A 20754-nucleotide genomic window follows, 5' to 3' on the forward strand; every position below is an offset into this window, starting at 1 on the left:
TTAGCCTTTCCAATGTTGATGCTCTTACAATTCTTCATGTATTGGACAAAGTGATGTGGCGATGTGTGCTTTCTAGCAAAGATGATTAGAATGAGAGTATTTTAAAATTTTTAAAAGGGCAAAACTACAATATCAGTCCCTAAAATTTACCTGTTGAGCGCTTTTGGTTCCTAAAATTTCAAGTGAGCGTTATTAGTCACTGAAATTTTAAATATAAGTATTATTAGTCTCTCTGTTAACTTCTGTTAGTTAATTTGTCTATGTATCTAATGGAACAATGAAGTGTCATATTTTAAATGATGTGGCAACCTATTTATTATTAAAAAATTATACATCATATTATAAACATAGAACCGAGTAAACCCAAATAATGTGGGTCTTCAACCCATCAAACTCATTAAAATTGGATCTTTCTCCAAAATCAAAGAATCTGGATTATTTTTTTCATTTTCCTTCATTTTCTCGAAATCCAAATAGGGTCTAGATATATGTTCAATTCAAAATCAAATAACTAATATATATTTTAAAGGATTTTGCTAATGCAGTACTCCACCGCCGCAGTAGCAACACTAAAAGAAGATGTAGACGATGAGTTCGTCAAGGCCTATGCCACTCATCTCAGACACTCTAGTCAGATCTCTCATTATGCATAAACACTTATTTTACATGTAGATAAATATATTCGTTGAACCTAAAACTTTGTATTCTTTGGTTTCATTAATTCTTTGGGTGAGAAATGGAAGTGATCATTCTATTAAGTATTTGCCGTTAACCATTTGATTAAATATGTATTGAAAGTATTATACCATGAACGTTTAATTTGATGGTCTAAGGATTTTTCAGTGTTCAATTTTGAAAGATGGGTATTTTTTTTCTTGAGAGATTTCTGCTTGGTCATGTATATATAGATGCAATTATGTAGATACCTCCAGCCTTGGTTACAATCTCTCTCTCTCTCTCTCTCTCTCTCTCTCTCTCCATAAACATATTCCTTGGTCCTGTTTGGATTCCGAGAAAAAGGAGGAAAAGATAACAAAATCTAGGAACTTTGAATTTGGAGAAAGACATGTTTTTGATGTGTTGAAGACCCACATTATTTGTGTTTTAGTCAGTTCTGATGTGTATAATATGATGTATAATTTTTTAATAATAAATAGGTTGCCACGTCATTTAAAATATGCCTAATCATTGTTCCGTTAGACACATAGGCAAACAAACTAACGAAAGTTAACAAATTGACCAATAGCACTCATATTTAAAACTTCAAAGACCAATAACGCACACTTGAAACTTTAGGAACCAAAAACACTCAACAGGCAAACTTTAGGAACTAACAATGTAGTTTCACCTTTTAAAAAAAATATATGATAGAATTTATTATAAAAATTAATAGTTACCTAAAACAGTTCAACCAGTTAATTAGAAGGTTATCAAGTACTTTAAGAATTACTTGATCAATCGCTCTAGATGTGGTATTCCATCTTTCATAATAGCTTGGCCTCTCTTTGAATTAATATCTCTCTCTCTCTCTCTCTCTCTCAAATAAACGAACCAGCTAGTTTTTATTGTTGCAGAAGCAAAATCAGAAATTATGCAATGGTTTCGTCCTACAAATCAAACATGCATTAAAGCAAAATATATACCATGCAGAAGTACAGTTTTTTAGAGACCTGCCTGCTAGTGCAATTCATGGATCAATAATTTACAATAAGAGAGGACATTCTGTTTCTTACAGCCTTCCTATATAAATTCTGTTCTGTAATTAAAACTTTCAAATCTCACATAAGCAAAGTAGGATCCTAGGCACATTAATATTGGACTTAGAATGTAGGGCAGCCCTCAACTGATATACCCTTCATAGTGGGGCAAGTTGCTAGTTCACAGTGCTCAGGGTCAGAACCCCACCATTGCAAGTTTCTGTTCTCCATGCCTAATGAGAAGTAAAGCAGAACTGCCATGAATGCAACTCCAGCATCCAAAGCTGCCGATAGGACATAGTTATACCTCTGCCACCAGTTCCTTCGATACCTGAACACGAAAAAGTTGAAGATTGTTCCAACCAAAATCCAGGAAGTATAGTTCAATGTTGTTGCTGGTGGTCCAGGTGCTCCTAGAAGTACTGGTAGATTGATGAGAGGAATCCAAGTTTGAGTTGGGAATGCCTTGTGCAAGAGCCATACTGCAATTGGTCCTAACAATCCTCCGAGGAAGAACCAGTTAAGTGCTGAGTAGTTTCCTTGAGAGCCAAAAATGCGCTTAGGCCCTACTAAACCCCAGATAACAGAAGCATCAAAGAAGACTCGATCACTGGGACATGTCCAAGGACTATTTTGTGGAAGTAGATTTTGTTGGCATATGTTTTCGACAGAGTTCAAAAGCCACCACGCTGCACTAAGATTAACTGTTCCAGCTAAAATGGTACCAATGAACTGGAAAAAAATGCAAAAGTAAGACCTCATAAGACTGTAATAAATGTAATGATAAGAACATAGAGAGAGTGATTTGTTTTATTTTTCAGTATCAATTTCAAACAAGAATTATCTGCTTATACTGTTCCAAGTTATTAAGTTCTAAAGTCATATGCCTGCAGCAATTTATGAAGTTTTTTTTTTTTTTTTTTTTTGAGAAAGCAGCAATTTATGAAGTTAATGGACCAATTTGATTATGATATAAGATTCTCATAATTATGGTCAAATTCTTAATCAGGCGATTTCTTACATTGTTACATGTAATTTGTATATTAGATTTACTAAAATTCAGAACAATTGCTTATAGTAGCTGCGTACAATTTGAATACACCCACACACACATATATGAATACATATATATTCTATTAAAATTGTTTTAAATTCCTACTGAGAGATTCTTTTTGAATATAAGTTTGTTTTTGTGAAAGTTTGAGTATATGCTTGTATATTTGTGAGGTTTGTGAGTGTTATATTATAAAGTTTGGTTTAGTGTGATTATAATCCATATTGTTAATCAAGGATTTTCAGTAATGTTGCCCGGTATAGGCATGAAGAGTTGGAAAATCGATGTCAAACTGTATCATTTTATGTGCGTGTTCTAATTAAATTGTTTTCCCGTGTTAATGAGCTTCCGCTAACCCCAAATTTCAACCACTGGAACTGGAATATGCCATCTATGACAACAATTTATGAAGATATTAATGAATTATGCTAGTATAGGAAGAGAGAACAGTGCACATACCTGTACTAGGAACATTGATCTTGGAGGGATCTTCATGTAATGGCCCAGCTTAAAATCATTGAGAAAGGAGATTGCTTGACTCATGCTCATATACCCATATGTCTTGAAACAGACATTGGCTATGGGCCTTCCAGGCAATATTACTCCCATTATGTACTCTGTGATGATATTTAGCCCTGGTGTCTATACAAGAAGTATTGGTAATTAGTGGATAATGATTCTTGGAATAACCACAAAGAAGCGAAAACTAATAAAGCAGTCTCTCTTCATATTGATTTGATCTTTTAAAATAACAAATTCTCTTGATAATTTGCTCCCATTATGCAATTAGATTACCTGATTTGTGGTGGCGGTTATGATGCTGATGGGAAGGGTGAAGATGAAGGCAAGTGCAGCTGCGAATATAAGCCCCCACCATGGCATTTGGACCTCCTTTTTCAGGAAGATACAAAGTACAAGCGAGACTGCGATGGTAACAATCAGAAGCAAATGAAACCACCATGAAGGAATGTCTTTGTAATTCTTCATCAGTCTTGTGTGAATATCCTCCTTACCCTTGGAAGAAGCTCGATATCGATCATAAATCTCCCTACAACATCATGGTTCATTCTCAAATGCAACCTTACGTACCAAGAAATTTATATAGAGAACATTATTGCTTAACAAGAAGTGGGCATTTGCCTACATTTTTTCCTTTGAACTTCCAGCTTATTTGATAATTTACAGCTATTTCACTTATTTTTTTAGGTACAATGTACAATTATATATTAACCAACTTTTAGCCAAAAACAAATAAACTTTTAGAAATTTTTTTTCATCAAAGCTCTTATAGTGAGTGATGCATTCATAAAAAAATAATAATGAGTGATGTTATGGATATTACAAACTTTAAAATATAAACATTAATATGTCACAAATTACAAAAGAGTAATTAAATTATTCCTTTATTATGTTATTGAAATGACACCAACCGATCATATTCTTACCACATTAAGTTAGTTTTTTGGTAGTAAAATCTGTAGTTGCTATAACATTTTCCATTTATAATTACCTCAAAAGCTTACACAACGTAGGCAACAAAACATAATGTAATAAAGCATGTGTGAATGAACGATGAAGAAAACCATTACCTTCCATAGAACAAAGCCACATGGGAAAGTGTAGCTGCAATAGCAGCAAAACCGAACCCGTAGGTGAGAGCAAAGAATGTGCTCAAATGGATCTTCCCTAGCTGCTTATACTGTGCAGTATCTAGCTCAAACTTATCATTGACAATCAATGAAATATTATAATCCTGACCTTGAGCAGTAAACAAGTCAGCTGAATAAATGGGAAATGTTTTAGCATTGTATGCGTTCATCCCCCAATAGGCAATGGGAATCACAATATAGATAATCAATACAAAGCCAACGAAGACATTGACAATTGCAAAGAAGGGACTTATTAGAGGGCTGAATAGGAATGAAGCCACCGTTGTCCAATCCAAGGTCAAGGCTCCAACCGCAAGTCCATGCAAACCTGACCCAATTTGGTGAGCAGTCACTGACTTTGGGAAGGCCCAGCAGACCCATGAGATGCTTTGTAAGGTTTGAAAGAGGTATCCAGGGAACAATTGCCAGCAAAAGCTACAAACTAGTGCGATCACAAAAAATTTCACTCTTGATAGACTGGGCTTCTTGCCATCCTCTTTTATTTCTTTTTCATGCAATGTCCTACATTGATATCAGTAAATATAGCATTAGTTTATCTTTTGGTTATTGTAACAATTGTTATGGCTAAACTTGGATATTATAGTATAGGCTAAATGACACATTAATTAATGAAAGGATGAATATGATAAATCTTAAATAACAATAAATGGTAACGAATTATAGTGAAGGGGATGCAAAAATTTGTATCTACTCTCTGGTGCCTATGAGTTCAAAGGAAAGCAAGTGCATTAGTCCATCTCCAAATTAATAAAAAATAGTTTATAAATTAGTAAGAGTTTTTTGAGTTTTAAATTTTGTTGGATTAGTAGAGCCTGTAATGGTGCAGCCCATACTTTTATTAAGCTGGTTGGTAGTCTTAGGCTCCGTTTGGATATAACTTATTTTGCTGAAAACTGAAAACTGAAAACTGAAAACACTATAGCAAAATAATTTTTAATTGTGTAAATAGTGCCGTGAGACTCATTTTTTTAAAAAAGTTATTGAATAAAATACTGACCGAAAGTCAAAAAACATGGCTAACCAAGAAAAAGAAAAAAAAAAAAAGGCAAAACGCGCAAACTGAAAACACAGATGTGCAAACGCTGTATCCAAACCGGGCTTTAGAAGGTCTTTTTTTTTTTTTTTTTAGAAACCCCCTAGGAATAGGGAATATTATTAAGCAATTAGTTCAAGATCAAAGTTGTAAACATTAAAAGTGTCAGAATGAATAGACTCCATCCAGACAGTGAAAGGACTAAAAATAGCTCTTCTAGCTAATCTATGAGCCATCCAATTACCTTGTCTTTTAACATGGCGAAAAGAAACAGAAGTAAAAAGAGAACTAAGAAAAGTAATGTCTTGCAAAATATGCCCAAACTCGGAGTGGAACATATTACCACCCTTGATCAAGTTGATAATGCCCAATTGTTCTTTAATTTTTTCCGTTAAAGAAAGTCCAGTTTATAAGAATAATAATAATAATAACAATAAAGTTTTGCACCATCCCCCAAGGTTTATAAGAAACGATTGAGAGAGGCAAGTGACATCAAATTAGGTTAGTGAAGTTGTATGCTTGTATAAGCAATGCTAGGAGAGAAAAATTTTGAATTCTTAAATGAGTTTAATTTGAGGTTTCTTTTTCCACCAGAGAGAGAGAGAGAGAGAGAGAGAGAGAGAATTTTCACAAGTTGTTAATGTGATATGTTATTATAGGAGCAACATCACTTTTAATTATATTTGTGATTTATGAAATTTATTGTACTTTTATCTCACCTTCCCTTCAAAAAGAAAAAGAATAATAATGTGCATTTTTCAATTGGACAAAATTTTCCTCCAAATTAATTTGGGAGAATTTTTTTAGAACCCATTAAATCTAGATCAATAAAACCATTTATATATATGCACTATTTAAATAACTTACATAACGATGATTTTATCAATGATCATGCAGTTGAGGCGTTTTTTTTAACCAATTTTAGAGGTAAGCCTTTCCATTTTCAATTTGTTGGTAGTACAACTGTACAAGGTGATGTTAAATTAATTATGACCTATAAATCAAGTAAAAAAATGTATGACTGAAAAAGATGTTGAGAGTGCATGATGTCATGCTTGAAGCCTATAGAAGTTCACTGTTTCCATTTTCTCTGTCCTACAAGTTGATTAGGCTGACGCAGGACATTGACAAAGTAGAAATCAAGGAAACAGAGATAAAGAAAAGTCTTTTTGCGCGTAAATTTTTGGCTATAAGCCTATAATATTGAAAATTGGGAAGATATGGACCTGCGGTTGTTTCCAAAAGTTAAAGATAATGGGACTGCACTGGAATTCTATGTACTATGCATGCATGTTCACACATGTTGGTGGACATATTAGAGGCCGTTTTCTAGGTCAATATCACAGCCAGTGAATTAAAGATGGAAAATGTCTAATTAAATTTTTTTTTTATTAACTTATGACATCTGTTATATGATGATAAATCTTTATCATTAAGTTAAGATATTAATCGATTTTTTATATAAACAGAATTTGAACTTCAGATTTTTTGTTTGACAACATATGATGTTACTAGTTTAAAGGAAGTTTGACTAGATCACCATCCCCAGTTGGGAGATGGGCAAGGTAAAATATTGGCATGGGGCAGAGCTAGCTAGCCATGTGCTAATATGAGAACATTGAATTTGCTAATTAATTTTAAAAATGATATTGCCCTGCTCAAAGGGGATTATATATCTCTTCAAACTAGTTTATAGAGGAACCCTCTAAACTTATCTTATATCTTTTTATTAAATGTAAAATTTGAAAATCTAATTGTTGGATTACATAATCTTTATGTTCTTAACTTGCATGTTAAATTTCGTTCAAATCAAATATTATTTACTATTCAATCAATAAACCTATTTTTTGTGCATAATTTTTTACCACAAAACTTGAAATTTAAACAAGTCATTGATAACAATGCTATTGATTTTTTTATTTTTTGAAATTTTACAAGAATGAAAAATATAATAAAAGCATATTGTGGGAACCAGAGATGAGCCTGTTGGGCCTTAACTCACTTGGGCTCACAATTTATTTGTAGTGGGTTTGAGGATTTCTTATTCTGGGTCGTTCTCGGCAGAGAGACTCAAAGCAACACTTAATCTCTCTCCTTCCTTGTCTGTTTTCTCTCTATTTTTCTGAACCCCTTCTTCCTCCCAAACTTCTGCTATTTATAGCTAAGGTTAGTGGGGAGATTATAATTACAGCTACCGCGAGTGCTATTGAAGGTCCAATATTATCTGATTTAAGTAGGTGCTTAGGTGAGAGTGGGGTGCAACAATTATGGCCTTGGAACTTAGTTCCAGCTTAATCGATTATGCTCGGCAATGCAGTTTCCCGAGCATATCATGATTTTCCCGGACATGGTTCATACGCTTGTTCGGGAAAGCTTAAGTTGAACACTTCTCAGAATTCAAGGCCCAAAACTCGTTTTTATGCTAAGACAGTTTCAAGAAGGGCTTAGGGCAATGGGACCGTTTCGTTGGGCCTGGGCCCAGGGCCTATATGGGTCTTGGGATCTCGGTGCCGTACATTAGCCCCCCCTTGATTCATACCCGGTTGCCGGGAAGAATCAAGGAGCTGGCTGAACCTTTTGACCTCGGAGATCTTATGGCCTGGGACTCGTGGTTATGGTTTCTCATTAATGCTCATCTCAAAAGACGTGCTGTTTCGTGGCGCCAGGTACAGTTGCCATTATTGCCTGACGGTTCGTGAACCGAAGCGGCGCGCGTATCGGTTACGTTTGGCATTCGTAGGGCCGTTCATAAATCGTGCTCATTTATTGCTTGATTAACGTTTCTTTGCCCCCCTTTTTTGACTCTATAAATAGTCTCCCTCAGAACATTCTTTCATTTTTCCTTCATCTCTGATATTTCACGTTTACTCTCTGTCGACCAACTCTCTGTGCGCTTACTCACCTGTCCAGTGTTCATTTCCTCCTTAGAACCCAAAATAAGTTTTTCTTCCCCTTCCTATTCCTTCAGCTTTATTTCTTCAAGTTCCCTTTCATAGCATTAGGCGTTATAGATGGGTTACTCTTATCTTCTAGAGTCCCTAGCTGCCTTGGCCACCTTTAGGAGCACATTTAGTATTCCCGATGACATGGATGTGGCTTACTGCCATGAGAGTGATATTGCTCTCCACCGAGGACTAGGTACAACCTTCTTTCCTCTGATGTCAATTTTAGAAGGCGGGGTTAGGTTCCCCGTGGATCCCCTTTTGACAGATACACTTAGGTACTACGGGTTGTGTCCTGACCAGCTTCCCCCCAACTTTTACTGGATAGTTAGCTGCGTCAGTAAGTTGAACCATAGCTTTGATTTACAGTTAAATTACCATGACATTAACCATATGTATAGCCTCTGTGGGAACAAAGCCACCAACTATTACCTAAAGACAAGAGATAATCGGGTACGGCTGATATCATGCCTACCTGATTCGAACAGGAACTCCGTCGGGGAGTTCGTTCGGGTGCGCGGCAATTAGCTTGCCGGGGACGTCCCTTGCCCCCTTTCACAGCGTGAAGTGGGTTTGTACCAATCCCTTGATCTAATTGTTTTCCTCCACTTTTCCTTTTCTTTTTATTGAAGTAAATCTTTATTGTCAGATACTGATATGACACTTGCTCTTTTGCAGACGGCAAAGTGTTTGTTCCGGACATCAGAACCGTCCATGCCAAGGATTTGAACTTCATCCTTCGTTCCGAGATATACGTGCATTGGGACGGACAACTCCGGGCTTCGCACTTGATCCTCGGAGTAGAGCTAGTTTACTCCACCTGGGAGAACTTTAAGCAGACACTTCTAGTTGATAGCCCCCTGCTGTCATACATAGACGTCCGGTAAGCGAACTTCTTGCCGTCGAAACTTACAACCGGGAAGGCGAGGGAGTTTGGACGGCGCTTCACTTGCTCGGACGAGCTAGCCCCTTTGCGAGACGAGTCTGCGGAACGGGTGTCTCGGCGCCTCAGAGAGTTAGCCCACGAAGCTATCCAACAAGAGGACCCTGTCCAAGAGCAGTCGCAGCCCGAGAATCCGCCCGTCGAGCCTCAGCAACCAGTCCTTGAAGCGGCTGCCTTGTTGGCTGAAGCTATCCAACCCGGCGAAAGGATGGTGTCAAGGAAGGTCATGACCATTGACCGCTTCGTGCTCGGTGCACGGTAGCCCAACCAGCCCCCACCTTCTCAGGGTCGGGGCTAGGTGCCTCAGCCTCCACCCTCTTCTCAGGCTGGACGAGCCCATAAGAAACAAAAGGTAACCGATCAACCTTCCACGGGCCCGGGAGATGCTGCCGTCCAGACTCCTCCCCAGCCAACAGGGGGGATCGTTATCTGTGAGCCGCAGACCCAGGTTGGTATGGGGGTTGCGTCCTCCTCCCAAGTGGCTCCAGCGTGGAAGCCCAAGTTCTTATTGGACGGTAAGTCTTTGCCTTCAATTGCCTGTGTACGGATGTGGGAGAAGGGCGAGGGTGGCCGTATTGCCCAAACGCTGGCCGAGGGTCTTCTTCTTCCCGAGGACGTGCATGCCTTTGAGGAGGGATCTAAGGAGTCTGTGGGGCGCCGGTTAGAGTGGCACACTATCGCGGTAATTCTTTAGTTTATCTATTTCTTCCCATACATTCACTTCTACTTCCTCACTAACCTTTGTGCTTGCTAGGCTGCCCAACTGGCTCACATAGTGGCTGGCCGAGCACAGGACCTTGCCGAGGAAATCGAGCGCGAAAAGGGGGCGTAGGAGTTAGCGGTCAAAACAACGAAGGAAAAGCTGAAGGCAGCTGAGTCCGCTGAGAAGAAGGCCGCTGCCGCGGAGAAAAACAGGGCATTGGCTGAAAAGAGGTGTGCGGAGCTCTTGACTAAGCAAAATGAAACCGAAGTCAAGCTAGCTGAAGCCATCAGCCTCAATACTTCCAATGCCGAGGAACTAGCCGACCTTAGGGCAGCCCTGGCGGCCTGCGAGTAAAAGTGGTACAACGAAGGTTTCGCTGATGTCGAGAAATCTGCAGAGCCGGTAGTGGCCCAGGCTCGGAACCTGGGTTTTGAGGCCGGGTGGTTCGCGGCTATCCAAGCATTGGAGTTCCCGAGGATTCACACCTAAGAGACCCCAGCCAAATTCCCTTTCCGAGCCCTGTTACTGCCGTGCAGGATCCCCCGACTGCTGTTGAGGAGGAGGAAACGGCAAGCATGAGGGAGCTAGTTGAACAAATTGACGCTCATGCCAAGCCTGAGGACATGGAAGCCACCAGCATCTTGACTGTACAGGACCTTCTCGGCGAAGACTCGCGTTTCCCCCTGACCGACCAGCCAGAAGTGACGGACCCGACCTAACCCTCCAGCTGATTTTCTGCAGTCCTCTTACTTTATTTATGCTTTTACTTATTTTTATCACATTTTTAGTTTAATGGTTTATTTGCCTATGTCACCGGGATGTGGTGAACGCACAATTACCTTTACTTGTTTGATTGGTGAACAGCTTTCCTTTTTTAACTTTGGTTTTAATTTGTTGAATAAATTTCTATCTATTTGTATGTTTTGCTTGGACTATGTCAGTGTTTTGGCCGTTAATGGAATGATACCCCGAAACCTATCGCGCGGTGCTTTGGAGAATCCGAGAGTGTCAACGGATTTAGCGTTTGTAAAGGGCAAGGGTTCCCATATGTTCGGCGATTTTGACCTTACCGAGGATGATGTTTTTGTCCTTTATCCTTTTATTCCTTGGTGACGATAAGGATTCCACCCGCTCAGCAAATTTAGCTTAACCGAGGGCCAGGTTTCTGTCCTTAGTGTTTTTAGTGATAAGGTTTCAACCTGCTCGGCGATTTAGTTGAGCCGAGGGCCAGGTTTCTGTTCTTAGAGTTTTTAGTGGTAAGGTTTCCACCTGCTCGGCGATTTTAATCGAGCCGAGAGCCAGGTTTATGTCCTTAGAGATTTTAGTGGTAAGGTTTCTACTTGCTCGGCGATTTTAATCGAGCCGAGGGCCAGGTTTCTGTCCTTAAAGTTTTTATTGATAAGGTTTCCACCTGCTTGGCGATTTTAATCGAGCCGAAGGCTAGGTTTCTGTCCTTAGAGATTTTAATGATAAGGTTTCCACCTGCTCGGCGATTTAAATCAAGCCGGGGGCCAGGTTTCTGTCCTTAGAGTTTCTATTTGCAATTCTCTTGGTGTGCAATTATGGAATCAAAAACAGCATATACGAGCAACTTAATCATAATCTTGATTTTAGCAAAATACAAGCTCTGGCTTACACGGATGGTCACGCGTAGAACTTCTTTAAGTTGTTGGCATTCCACGGCTGGGGAAGTGGCCTCTCGTCAAGGTCTTCCAAGTAGTAGGCCCCTGCACCGGCGATGGCGGTAACTCTGTACGGTCCTTCCCAGGTTTGAGCAAGCTTCCCTGCAGCTATATCTCGCATGTTTTCCACGACCTTTCTTAGTACCAATTCTCCGGCACTGAATTCCCTCCCCTTTACATCTCGGTTGTATCTTTGGGCTAGTTTCTGCTGATACTCGGCGAGCCGTATGGTTGCGGCCTCCCTGCATTCTTCTAGCCAGTCCAAACGCTTCATCATCAAGTCGGCGTTCTGGGCGGGGTCAAACCCCGCGACCCGTGCACTACATAAGCTCACCTCGGTTGGTATCACAGCCTCTGCCCCGTATGTCAAAGAGAACGGGGTCTCGCCCGTGGATCTTCTTGGGGTCGTACGGTAAGCCCATAATATATTGGGTAGCTCTTCTGCCCATCTTCCTTTTGCCCCGTCCAACCTCTTCTTGAGCCCGTTCAAAATGGTCTTGTTCACTGTCTCAGCTTGGTCGTTGCTTTGTGGGTAAGCCGGGGTTGAATACTTGTTCCTGATGCCGAGTTCGCTGCAGAAGCTCCGAAAAGCTTTGCTATCGAACTGTAGCCCATTGTCTGTTACTAGCGAATTTGGCACTCCAAACCTTGTGACTATATTTTTCCATACAAACTTTTTCACGTCAGTATCCCGGATATTTGCTAAGGCCTCGGCTTCTGCCCATTTTGTGAAGTAATCTACAACCACTAATACAAAACAGTGGTTTCTTGTTGCTCGGGGGAATGGTCCGAGGATGTCAAGCCCCCATTACGCGAACGGCCACGGGCTGTTGACAGGGTTTAGACGACCTGCTGGCTGATGGATCAAAGGGGCGTGTTTTTGACACTGTTCGCACCTCCGAACATATTCGGCGGCATCCTTCTGCATCTGTGGCCACCAAAACCCCTGGGTCATTGCTTTTGTACGGCACCAAGATCCCTGGCCCATACAGGCCCTGGGCCCAGTCCCAATTGTACAGCGCCGAGATCCCAGGCCCATACAGGCCTTGAGCCTAGTCCCATACTGGCCTTGGGCGCAGGCCCAGTAGAAAGGTCCAGTTATCCTGCGCCCTCCTTGAAGCTTCTTTAATATACAGACAAGTGTAGGGCAATGAGTTCCCAGAGGTGATCGGTCAAACGTTCTCGGTCAAGTATATGAATCGTTCCCGGGAGAATGTGGAATGCACGGGAGATTGAGTTGTCGAACATAATCGGTCCAGGTGAAATCAAGTTCCAAGATCATAAATGCAGTACCGCCCTCTCACCTAAACATTCACTTAAATCAAATAATATTGGACCTTCAGTAGTACAAACGGTGGCTGTAATCATAATCTCCCCACTTACCTTGGCTATAAATAGAAGAAAGTTGGGAGAAGAAGGGGTTCAGAAAATTGGAAAGAAAAAAGTCTAGTGAGTGAATATCAACAAGGCGTTGCTTTGAGTCTTTCTGCCGAGAACGACCCATAGTAGGAAATCCTTAAGCCCACTACAAATAAATTGTGAGCCCAAGTGATCTAAGGCCCAGAAGCCTTATACCTGGTTCCTACAGCTTTGTGCGCTAAAGATCGTCCCCTAACATGGCCGCCACACACTCCTCCATGTAGCTCGGTCAGAAGCTCGCTTACTTTCTCGGGATGTAAGCATAAAAGGTAAGGGCCTGCAAAGGACCTTCGGTACAATTTGTGATCCGAAGACAGCCAGTATCAGGGAGCTACCCGACGAATCTTTTTGGCCTCGTCTTCATCATCCGGAACTTTATCCTTGACGAGGAAATTTATGATCGGGTTCATCTAGCACGGATTGGCCACTGCTACCTTGGCAACTTCCACTCTGGCTTGGTCGTGAATACTCTTTACACTGATGCTTGGCTCCCTTATAAGCTCTATTGTGAATAGCCGTGGCATGTCCTCGGTAGCCGATGAGGCTAACGTGGCAAGTGAGTCGGCGTGTTTGTTTTGTGACCGACCTACCTGGGACACCTTTACCGTTCCGAATTGGTCGATAATCTGCTTGGCCGCACTTAGATAAGCTTTCATTCGAGAGTCCCGAGCCTCGAAATCTCCTGTGATTTGATAAACAACCAACCGAGAGTCCGAGTAAATCTCAACATCTTTTGTGCCTAGATGCAATACGGCCCTTAAACCGGCCAGTAGGACCTCATACTCGGCTTTGTTGTTTGAGGTTTTGAATCCCAATCTGAAGGAGTGTTCCAATCGTATGCCCTCGGGGGTGATTATGACAATACCAGCCCCGACCCCCATAGCATTTAAAGCGCTGTCCACAAATACCTTCCACGGACGAATTTCTGCATTACAGATTACCTTGTTGTCGTTCTTAGGTGTGAATTTTGCGATGAAATCTGCAAGAACCTGTCCCTTTACCGAGCTTCTAGGTCGGTACCTTATGTCAAACGATCCCAACCGAGTCCCCCATTTGGGAATTCGGCCCGTGAAGTCTGATCTCTTTAACAGTGACTGTAATGGATACTCGGTGATGACGAACACCGTATGAGCCTGGAAGTAGTGTGGCAACTTCCTAGTGGCGTGCACCAGGGCTAAAACCAACTTTTCCAGGGGCAAGTACCTTGTCTCGGCATCTACCAAGGTTTTGCTTATGTAATACACTGGCATCTGTACCCCTTGGTCCCTTAGTAACACAGCACTTACGGCATGGTCGGTGACTGAGAGGTACATAAACAAATCCTCCCCGGGCTCCGGGGCCATCAACCTTGGTGCCTTTGCCAAGTATTCCTTCAACTCTCGAAAAGCCTCATCACATCCCTCGTCCTAATGAAACCCCTTCCACTTCTTCAGAAGTTGATAAAACGGCTGGCAGTGATCGGCGAACTTGGAGATGAATCGATTTAGGGCGGCTAACATTCCAATAAATACTTGCACCTCCTTAGGATTGCTAAGTGGTCTGAGACGGTTCACGGCCTTGATTTGGTCGGGGTTAGCCTCTATTCCCCGAGTAGAGATTAGATAACCCAGGAACTTGCCAGCCCCTACACCGAAAGTGCACTTCTCGGCATTCAGGCGTAATTTATGCCGCCGTAGTATCTCGAATACTCCTCGGAGGTCTTCCGTATGTTGTGACTCTTTTCTGCTTTTTACCACCATGTCGTCAACATATACTTCAACCGTGCATCCAATTTTTTCTTGGAACATTCTCATCATCATCCGCTGGTACGTGGCTCCGGCGTTCTTCAATCCAAAAGGCATGACCTCGTAGTGATAGTTTGCACTCGGGGATATAAATGCTGTTTTTTCTCGATCCTCAGGCGCCAAGGCAATTTGGTGGTAACCCTGGAAAGCATCCAGGAAGCTCATCCTTAGGTGCCCATACGTGGCGTCTACTAGTTGGTCAATCGTGGGCATTGGGAATGGGTCTTTGGGACACGCCCTGTTCAAGTCTGTGAAGTCCACACAAACTCTCCATTTACCGTTCTTCTTCTTCACTACCACTGTATTTGCCAGCCATCTCGGGAAGAATATTTCTCTTATGGCTCCGGCCTCCTTCAGCCGCTGGACCTCCAGGTTTACTGCGTCGACATGTTCCTTTGACGCTCTTCTCGGTTTCTGCTTCTTCTGGGGAAATGATGGGTCCACGTTGAGTTTGTGGACAATGAACTCGGGATCTACGCCGGACACTTCATATGGGGTCCAGGCAAAAACGTCTACGTTCTGCAAAAGGAACAACAACATCTCTACCTTTTCCCGGTTATTCATGCTTGTACCTATCTGGAAATACCTGTCAGTATCTGGAAGAATTCTAACCTTCAATACCTCATCGGCCACGTCCGCCCCCGTTTCCCCTCGGGGCTTCTGTAATTGCTATGAAGTTTCTTTCTTGGTCTGTTCAGCTTGTCCGAGCTGTTCACTTTTCCATTTGACCGCGGCGATAAGACACTGCCTCGCCACTTGTTGGTTCCCCCTCACATCGGCAACTCCATACTCAGTGGGAAATTTCACTTTCACGTGGAGGGTGGACGGAACAGCCTTCATTGCGTGAATCCACGGCCTCCCCAGGATTGCGGTATACGGTGAGAATGATCGGACTACTATGAAGGTAACTATAACTCCCTTACCTTCCATGTCCACCGGGAGAGAGATTTGTCCCTCGGGAATTACGACTCTCCCGTCAAATGAGACCAGTGGCGTGTCATATTTCGCCAAATCCTGGGTCTTCAATCCGAGCCCTTCGAAGAGGTCCGGGTACATGACGTCAGCCCCGCTTCTTTGGTCGATCATCACCCTCTTCACCAGGAATCCGCCTATTCGAGCCGTCACCACCAAAGTATCGTCATGAGGTTGGACCGTCCCTTCCAAATCGTCTTCTCTGAACGAGATAGTCAGCCATTCAAGTCTCTTCTTCTTCTTGGCTGAATCTCTTCCCATGCAAGCCACTGTCAATACCCTCTTTGCTGCTGCCGTTCCTCTTGGTGCAGCGTGGATGACTTCGATCACCCCCAGTGGAGGCGGGAGGGGGTTCCTTTTTTGTTGGACACCCTGGCTGGTTTTTCGGTCAGTGGAGTCTACTACAAACTCTTTCAGGTACCCTGCCTTTACTAGCTGCCCGAGGTGATCTTTTAGTACCCGACACTGCTCGGTGGTGTGTCCTTTGTCTCTGTGGTAGGTGCAGTATAGGTTTTGGTTCCTCCGAGATGGGTCGCCCCCCATTTTGTTTGGCCACCTGAAGAATGACTCGTTCTTGATCCGATCTAAGATTTTGTGCACGGGCTCTTTGAACGCCACATTAACTCCTTTGATTTGCACCTCTGGTTCCTGCAGTCTGAAGTCTTTTTTCGGTCTTATCGGCGCAACGCCTTACCGAGATCTCCCAAGTAACGGAGCTTTCCCCCTGCTCTGCAGCCGATCATCCTCCAATCGTTTGTACTCCTCTATGCGTCTCATAAGTTGCCTCATATCCTCGGGAGGTCTTTTCGTCAATGACTCCTGTAATTCAGAGTCTTCGGGGAGCCCCATCCTGAAGGTGCTTGCCGCAATTTTCTCATTTCCTCCACCAATCTCGTTGTAGAGTTCCCAGTATCGGCTGACATAACTCCGAAGGGTTTCTCCAACCCTCATCTTCATGGAAAGTAGCGCGTTAACCGACTGTTGCACTCGGCTGCATGTCACGAATCTACTGCCGAACTCTTGAATCAGCTCGGCGAAGCTACGTATGGAGCCTTTCCGTAACCCATTGAACCATCTCAGGGCCGTTGAGACGAGACTGGAGGGGAATACCTTACACATCAATGCATCATTGTGTGCATGCAAAGACATCATGTGGATGTAATGACTGACATGCTCCACGGGGTCCGTCTTCCCCTCATAGGAATTGAATGGCGGTCGCGTAAATCTACTCGGCATAGGGGCCCGTTCAATCTCATCGGAGAACGGCGACCGGGTAGCCATTCGTAAGGCTCGGCTCATGGCGTCCATGGCAGTATTGTGGGGCTGCCGTTCCTCCGGTGATTCTGACCCTCGGTCATCGTATCCATGCGACCGTGAACGGTCCCGCTGATGACGTGTCTCTCGGGAGTGCCGGTGTGACTCTTGAGAGCGTGATCGGTTTTGGAATCGTTGTGTACCAGATTGGCTGGAGCCCTCCTCGCCCCGATTTCTCCTTTGCCGGGGGTTGTGATTCCTTTCTTGGTGCCGACCCCTTACTTCCAGCTCTAGATCCATTACCAATCTGCGCAACCGCTCTAGTTCTCGGTCTCTATCATCATACTGCCTATGCGCCGAGACGCCCGAAACCGTTCGGTGGGTTTGAGCCAACCCTTCTCCCAATCCAAACCTTTCCTTGCCTCTGGGGTGCTCCCTATCCTCCCGCCGTTTCTGCCTTCTCTCCCTCCACGTCGATCCCCGAGAAGATCCTATGGAACTGCTCGGCGCACGCCCTCCTAATCGTTCCTCAGACATTTCCCTTGTTTGAGTCTCAGTCAAACCACAGTTTTGTAGGAGAGCCCCATGGTGGGCGCCAATTGTGGGAACCAGAGATGAGCCTGTTGGGCCTTAACTCACTTGGGCTCATAATTTATTTGTAGTGGGTTTGAGGATTTCCTACTCTAGGTCGTTCTTGGCAGAGAGACTCAAAACAACACTTAATCTCTCTCCTTCCTTGTCTGTTTTCTCTCTATTTTTCTGAACCCCTTATTCCTCCCAAACTTCTGCTATTTATAGATAAGGTTAGTGGGGAGATTATGATTACAGCCACCGCTAGTGCTATTGAAGGTCCAATATTATCTGATTTAAGTGGGTGTTTAGGTGAGAGTGGGGTGCAACAATTATGGCCTTGGAACTTGGTTCCAGCTTAATTGATTATGCTCGGTAATGCAGTTTCCCGAGCATATTATGATTTTCCCGGACACGGTTCATACGCTTGTTTGGGAAAGTTTAAGCCGAACACTTCTCAGAATTCAAGGCCCAAAACTCGTTTTTACGCTAAGGCAGTTTCAAGAAGGGCTTAGGGCAATGGGGCCGTTCCGTTGGGCCTGGGCCCAGGGCCTATATGGGTCTTGAGATCTCGATGCCGTACACATACAATCTAAAAGTTATATTTTTAAAATTCACTTCTAATAAAAAGACAAAAAAAATTTAAAAGGTTTTTTTTGTCAAATTAGTTTAGAGATTAGCTTAAAGATTTGACATTGGCTTTCAAGTCATTCCTTGATGTTCGAATATCGTAATTTGGTCGGCCACTTGGGTTGTAGGACTATAACGTAAATTACAAGTTTTATTAATATATTAAGGAAAAGACATTTTTCCTTGGCTTATTATCATGGTCCAATAATTCCAAGTCCAAACAAATTGCTAAGGGTAACAATAGTTTGGACTTTGGACTCATTACATTAGTCACTGTGCATAAAAATTGGAAAATCAAATTAGGACACCAGAACTTTTTAACAAGTGTACGTACCTGAAGAGTGATATTTGAACAAGTGTATTTGGCCACCACATATGAGCCGGCTCCACCACATACTTCCTCAACAGCCCAGCCCAGCCGTATCCCAAGACCTGCGACACCATACACATGCTCATGTTAGTATGAACCATGAACCACTAAACGACAGCTTCATATGATGCAAGTGTTGGTCTTCACTCAATAATTATCCCAAAGTTGTACCTAAGACTCATATCATATATTATAAGCGAAATACAACATATATCAGATAATATGGGAGTTAAAAATACTTAAAAACCAATTTTCTCTGCGGATAATAGCAAGACATAGAGGAAGATCCCATTTTCTGTTGTTGTGTCTTAACCAACAACAGAATAACCAAAAGGCTGATTAAAAGGTTGCAGGGAAATATATTAAGGTATATATATATATATATATATATATATACAATTATACATATAAAAGGTACGTATATATACAAGCTTAGTTTAGGCTAGAATTCCGTGTCTATGTGTGTATATATATATATATTCCTCACTTTTCTAGGCTACCAAACAGAGTAAAAACCAAACCAATATTACCTAACTTTGGAAAACAAAAATAAGCAAATTTAAAAGAAAAAAGAAGAAGAAGAAGAACCTGGGTTGTGATGATAAGAATCCAAGCAGAAAAGAAAGAGATATTCCTTCGATAAAAAGCCTTTATAATGTCAAAGATGTGGACAGCATAAGCTGGGCCATTCCCAAAAGCACTTCCAGCATTAGCAAATATAGAGATGAGAACGTGTTCCTTCATGTTAAAGGGACCTGGGTTGAGCGAAAACTCGCGGGACCCGATGCGAAACTTGTTTGTGGGGAGAACAGAGGCCATGAGTCGTCCGATGGGGAGGGTGGCAACTTGGACGGTGATCTGGGTGATGATGAGGGGCTCTCTGCGGTAAGAGAAGAATTGGTTGAGGAAGGAGAGAAGGGCACAAGAGAGAAGGCCCAGTGTCCACATTCGAAATGTCCATACAGGGAGTGAGGTGTCGTCGGTGGTTGGTACAGTTAGCCGGACTTGCTCGATTGGTGACTGCTCATCTTCGTCTATGGTGGACTTTTCTCGTAAGTTACTGCTTGGTGGTGCCTCAGTTTCTAAAGTTTCCATTTTGAGAGTGAGAGATTGAAAGTTGAGTGTTGTTTTGAGGTAGAATATAGTAGGAGAGTTTTGTCTACTATATACAATTAGAAAATTATCTTATCCGCATTATATGAAACACAAAACTCTTCACAAGTATGTGGGCCTATACGAGGGGCATGCTCTATATGTTTGGCGCACAAATTACAACGTATGGAGAACACCTCTCACAAGTATGTGGTCTATATGAAGGCGTGTTTCATATATTTGGCGCACAAGATATCATGTATGGAGAACACCACTCACAAGCATACGAGTCAATATATATGAGGAGCGTATTCTATACATCTGGCGCATAAGATACCAATTCTATATAATGAGGTTTACTTTATATATTGAATCACAATAATCTTATTTAAAGGTTACATGCAACATTCATTTTATGTATATATTTTATGTGAAGGTACACCGTAAGGGTAATACCATCTAATTAAGTTAGTTAACCAAGTACTTGCTCTTAAGGTGGTGACAAAAAACTAGTCAAAAAGCTTGCATGTATTGAGTAAATTATTCTTACACATTTGTTGATGAATGCTCCAAACACACATTGTCTGTGATATCCATAATTTTTATAAATACCCCACACTTAAAATGTGAAATGGATAACTTATATGAATGATAATAAGAAGTGTGAGAATAAATACTCATTATGATTGATTGGTATACCCCAATCTCTTGATAAGGATGATGTATTAAGCCGTGTTAAAGTCTATATACCCCCAACTGTTTCAATTTCACGAGACTTTTCTAAAATAATAAATTATGATAAAAACAAAATTTAAAGTTAGTGATCGGGCCATGTTCACAAGTCATGTTTCTCCCAATCACAATCAACCGATTATTAATTTATTATGAAGAGATTGAGAAAGACGACATGTTCGGTGTTCCTTCCGTTGCTCTTTAAGT

At 42.0% G+C, this 20754-nt stretch overlaps 1 protein-coding gene across 1 annotated transcript; it reads right to left on the minus strand.

Annotated features, from left to right (window-relative positions):
• Positions 1 to 1678: 1678 nt before the first annotated feature.
• LOC115969862 (oligopeptide transporter 4-like) lies at positions 1679 to 19918 on the minus strand. Its single transcript, XM_031089493.1, has 6 exons — positions 19312 to 19918; positions 18688 to 18785; positions 4341 to 4922; positions 3547 to 3799; positions 3211 to 3393; positions 1679 to 2429 (listed from the first exon to the last, which is right to left on the minus strand). Exons 1-6 carry the CDS (start codon positions 19816 to 19818, stop codon positions 1821 to 1823), a joined length of 2232 nt encoding a protein of 743 aa, XP_030945353.1. The 5' UTR covers positions 19819 to 19918; the 3' UTR covers positions 1679 to 1820.
• Positions 19919 to 20754: the final 836 nt, after the last annotated feature.

This window comes from Quercus lobata, chromosome 12 (assembly GCF_001633185.2).
Source record: "Quercus lobata isolate SW786 chromosome 12, ValleyOak3.0 Primary Assembly, whole genome shotgun sequence".
Taxonomy (NCBI): Eukaryota; Viridiplantae; Streptophyta; class Magnoliopsida; order Fagales; family Fagaceae; genus Quercus; species Quercus lobata.

Excerpts from the sequence above, each read along its gene's own strand:
- LOC115969862 (XM_031089493.1), bottom strand. The coding sequence starts at position 19,818 with ATGGAAACTTTAGAAACTGAGGCACCACCAAGCAGTAACTTACGAGAA. Across the intron at positions 18,786-19,311 it reads TTCTTATCATCACAACCCAG|GTCTTGGGATACGGCTGGGC; the intron begins GTTCTTCTTCTT and ends ATGGTGTCGCAG. Across the intron at positions 3,394-3,546 it reads TAACCGCCACCACAAATCAG|ACACCAGGGCTAAATATCAT; the intron begins GTAATCTAATTG and ends CTTCTTGTATAG.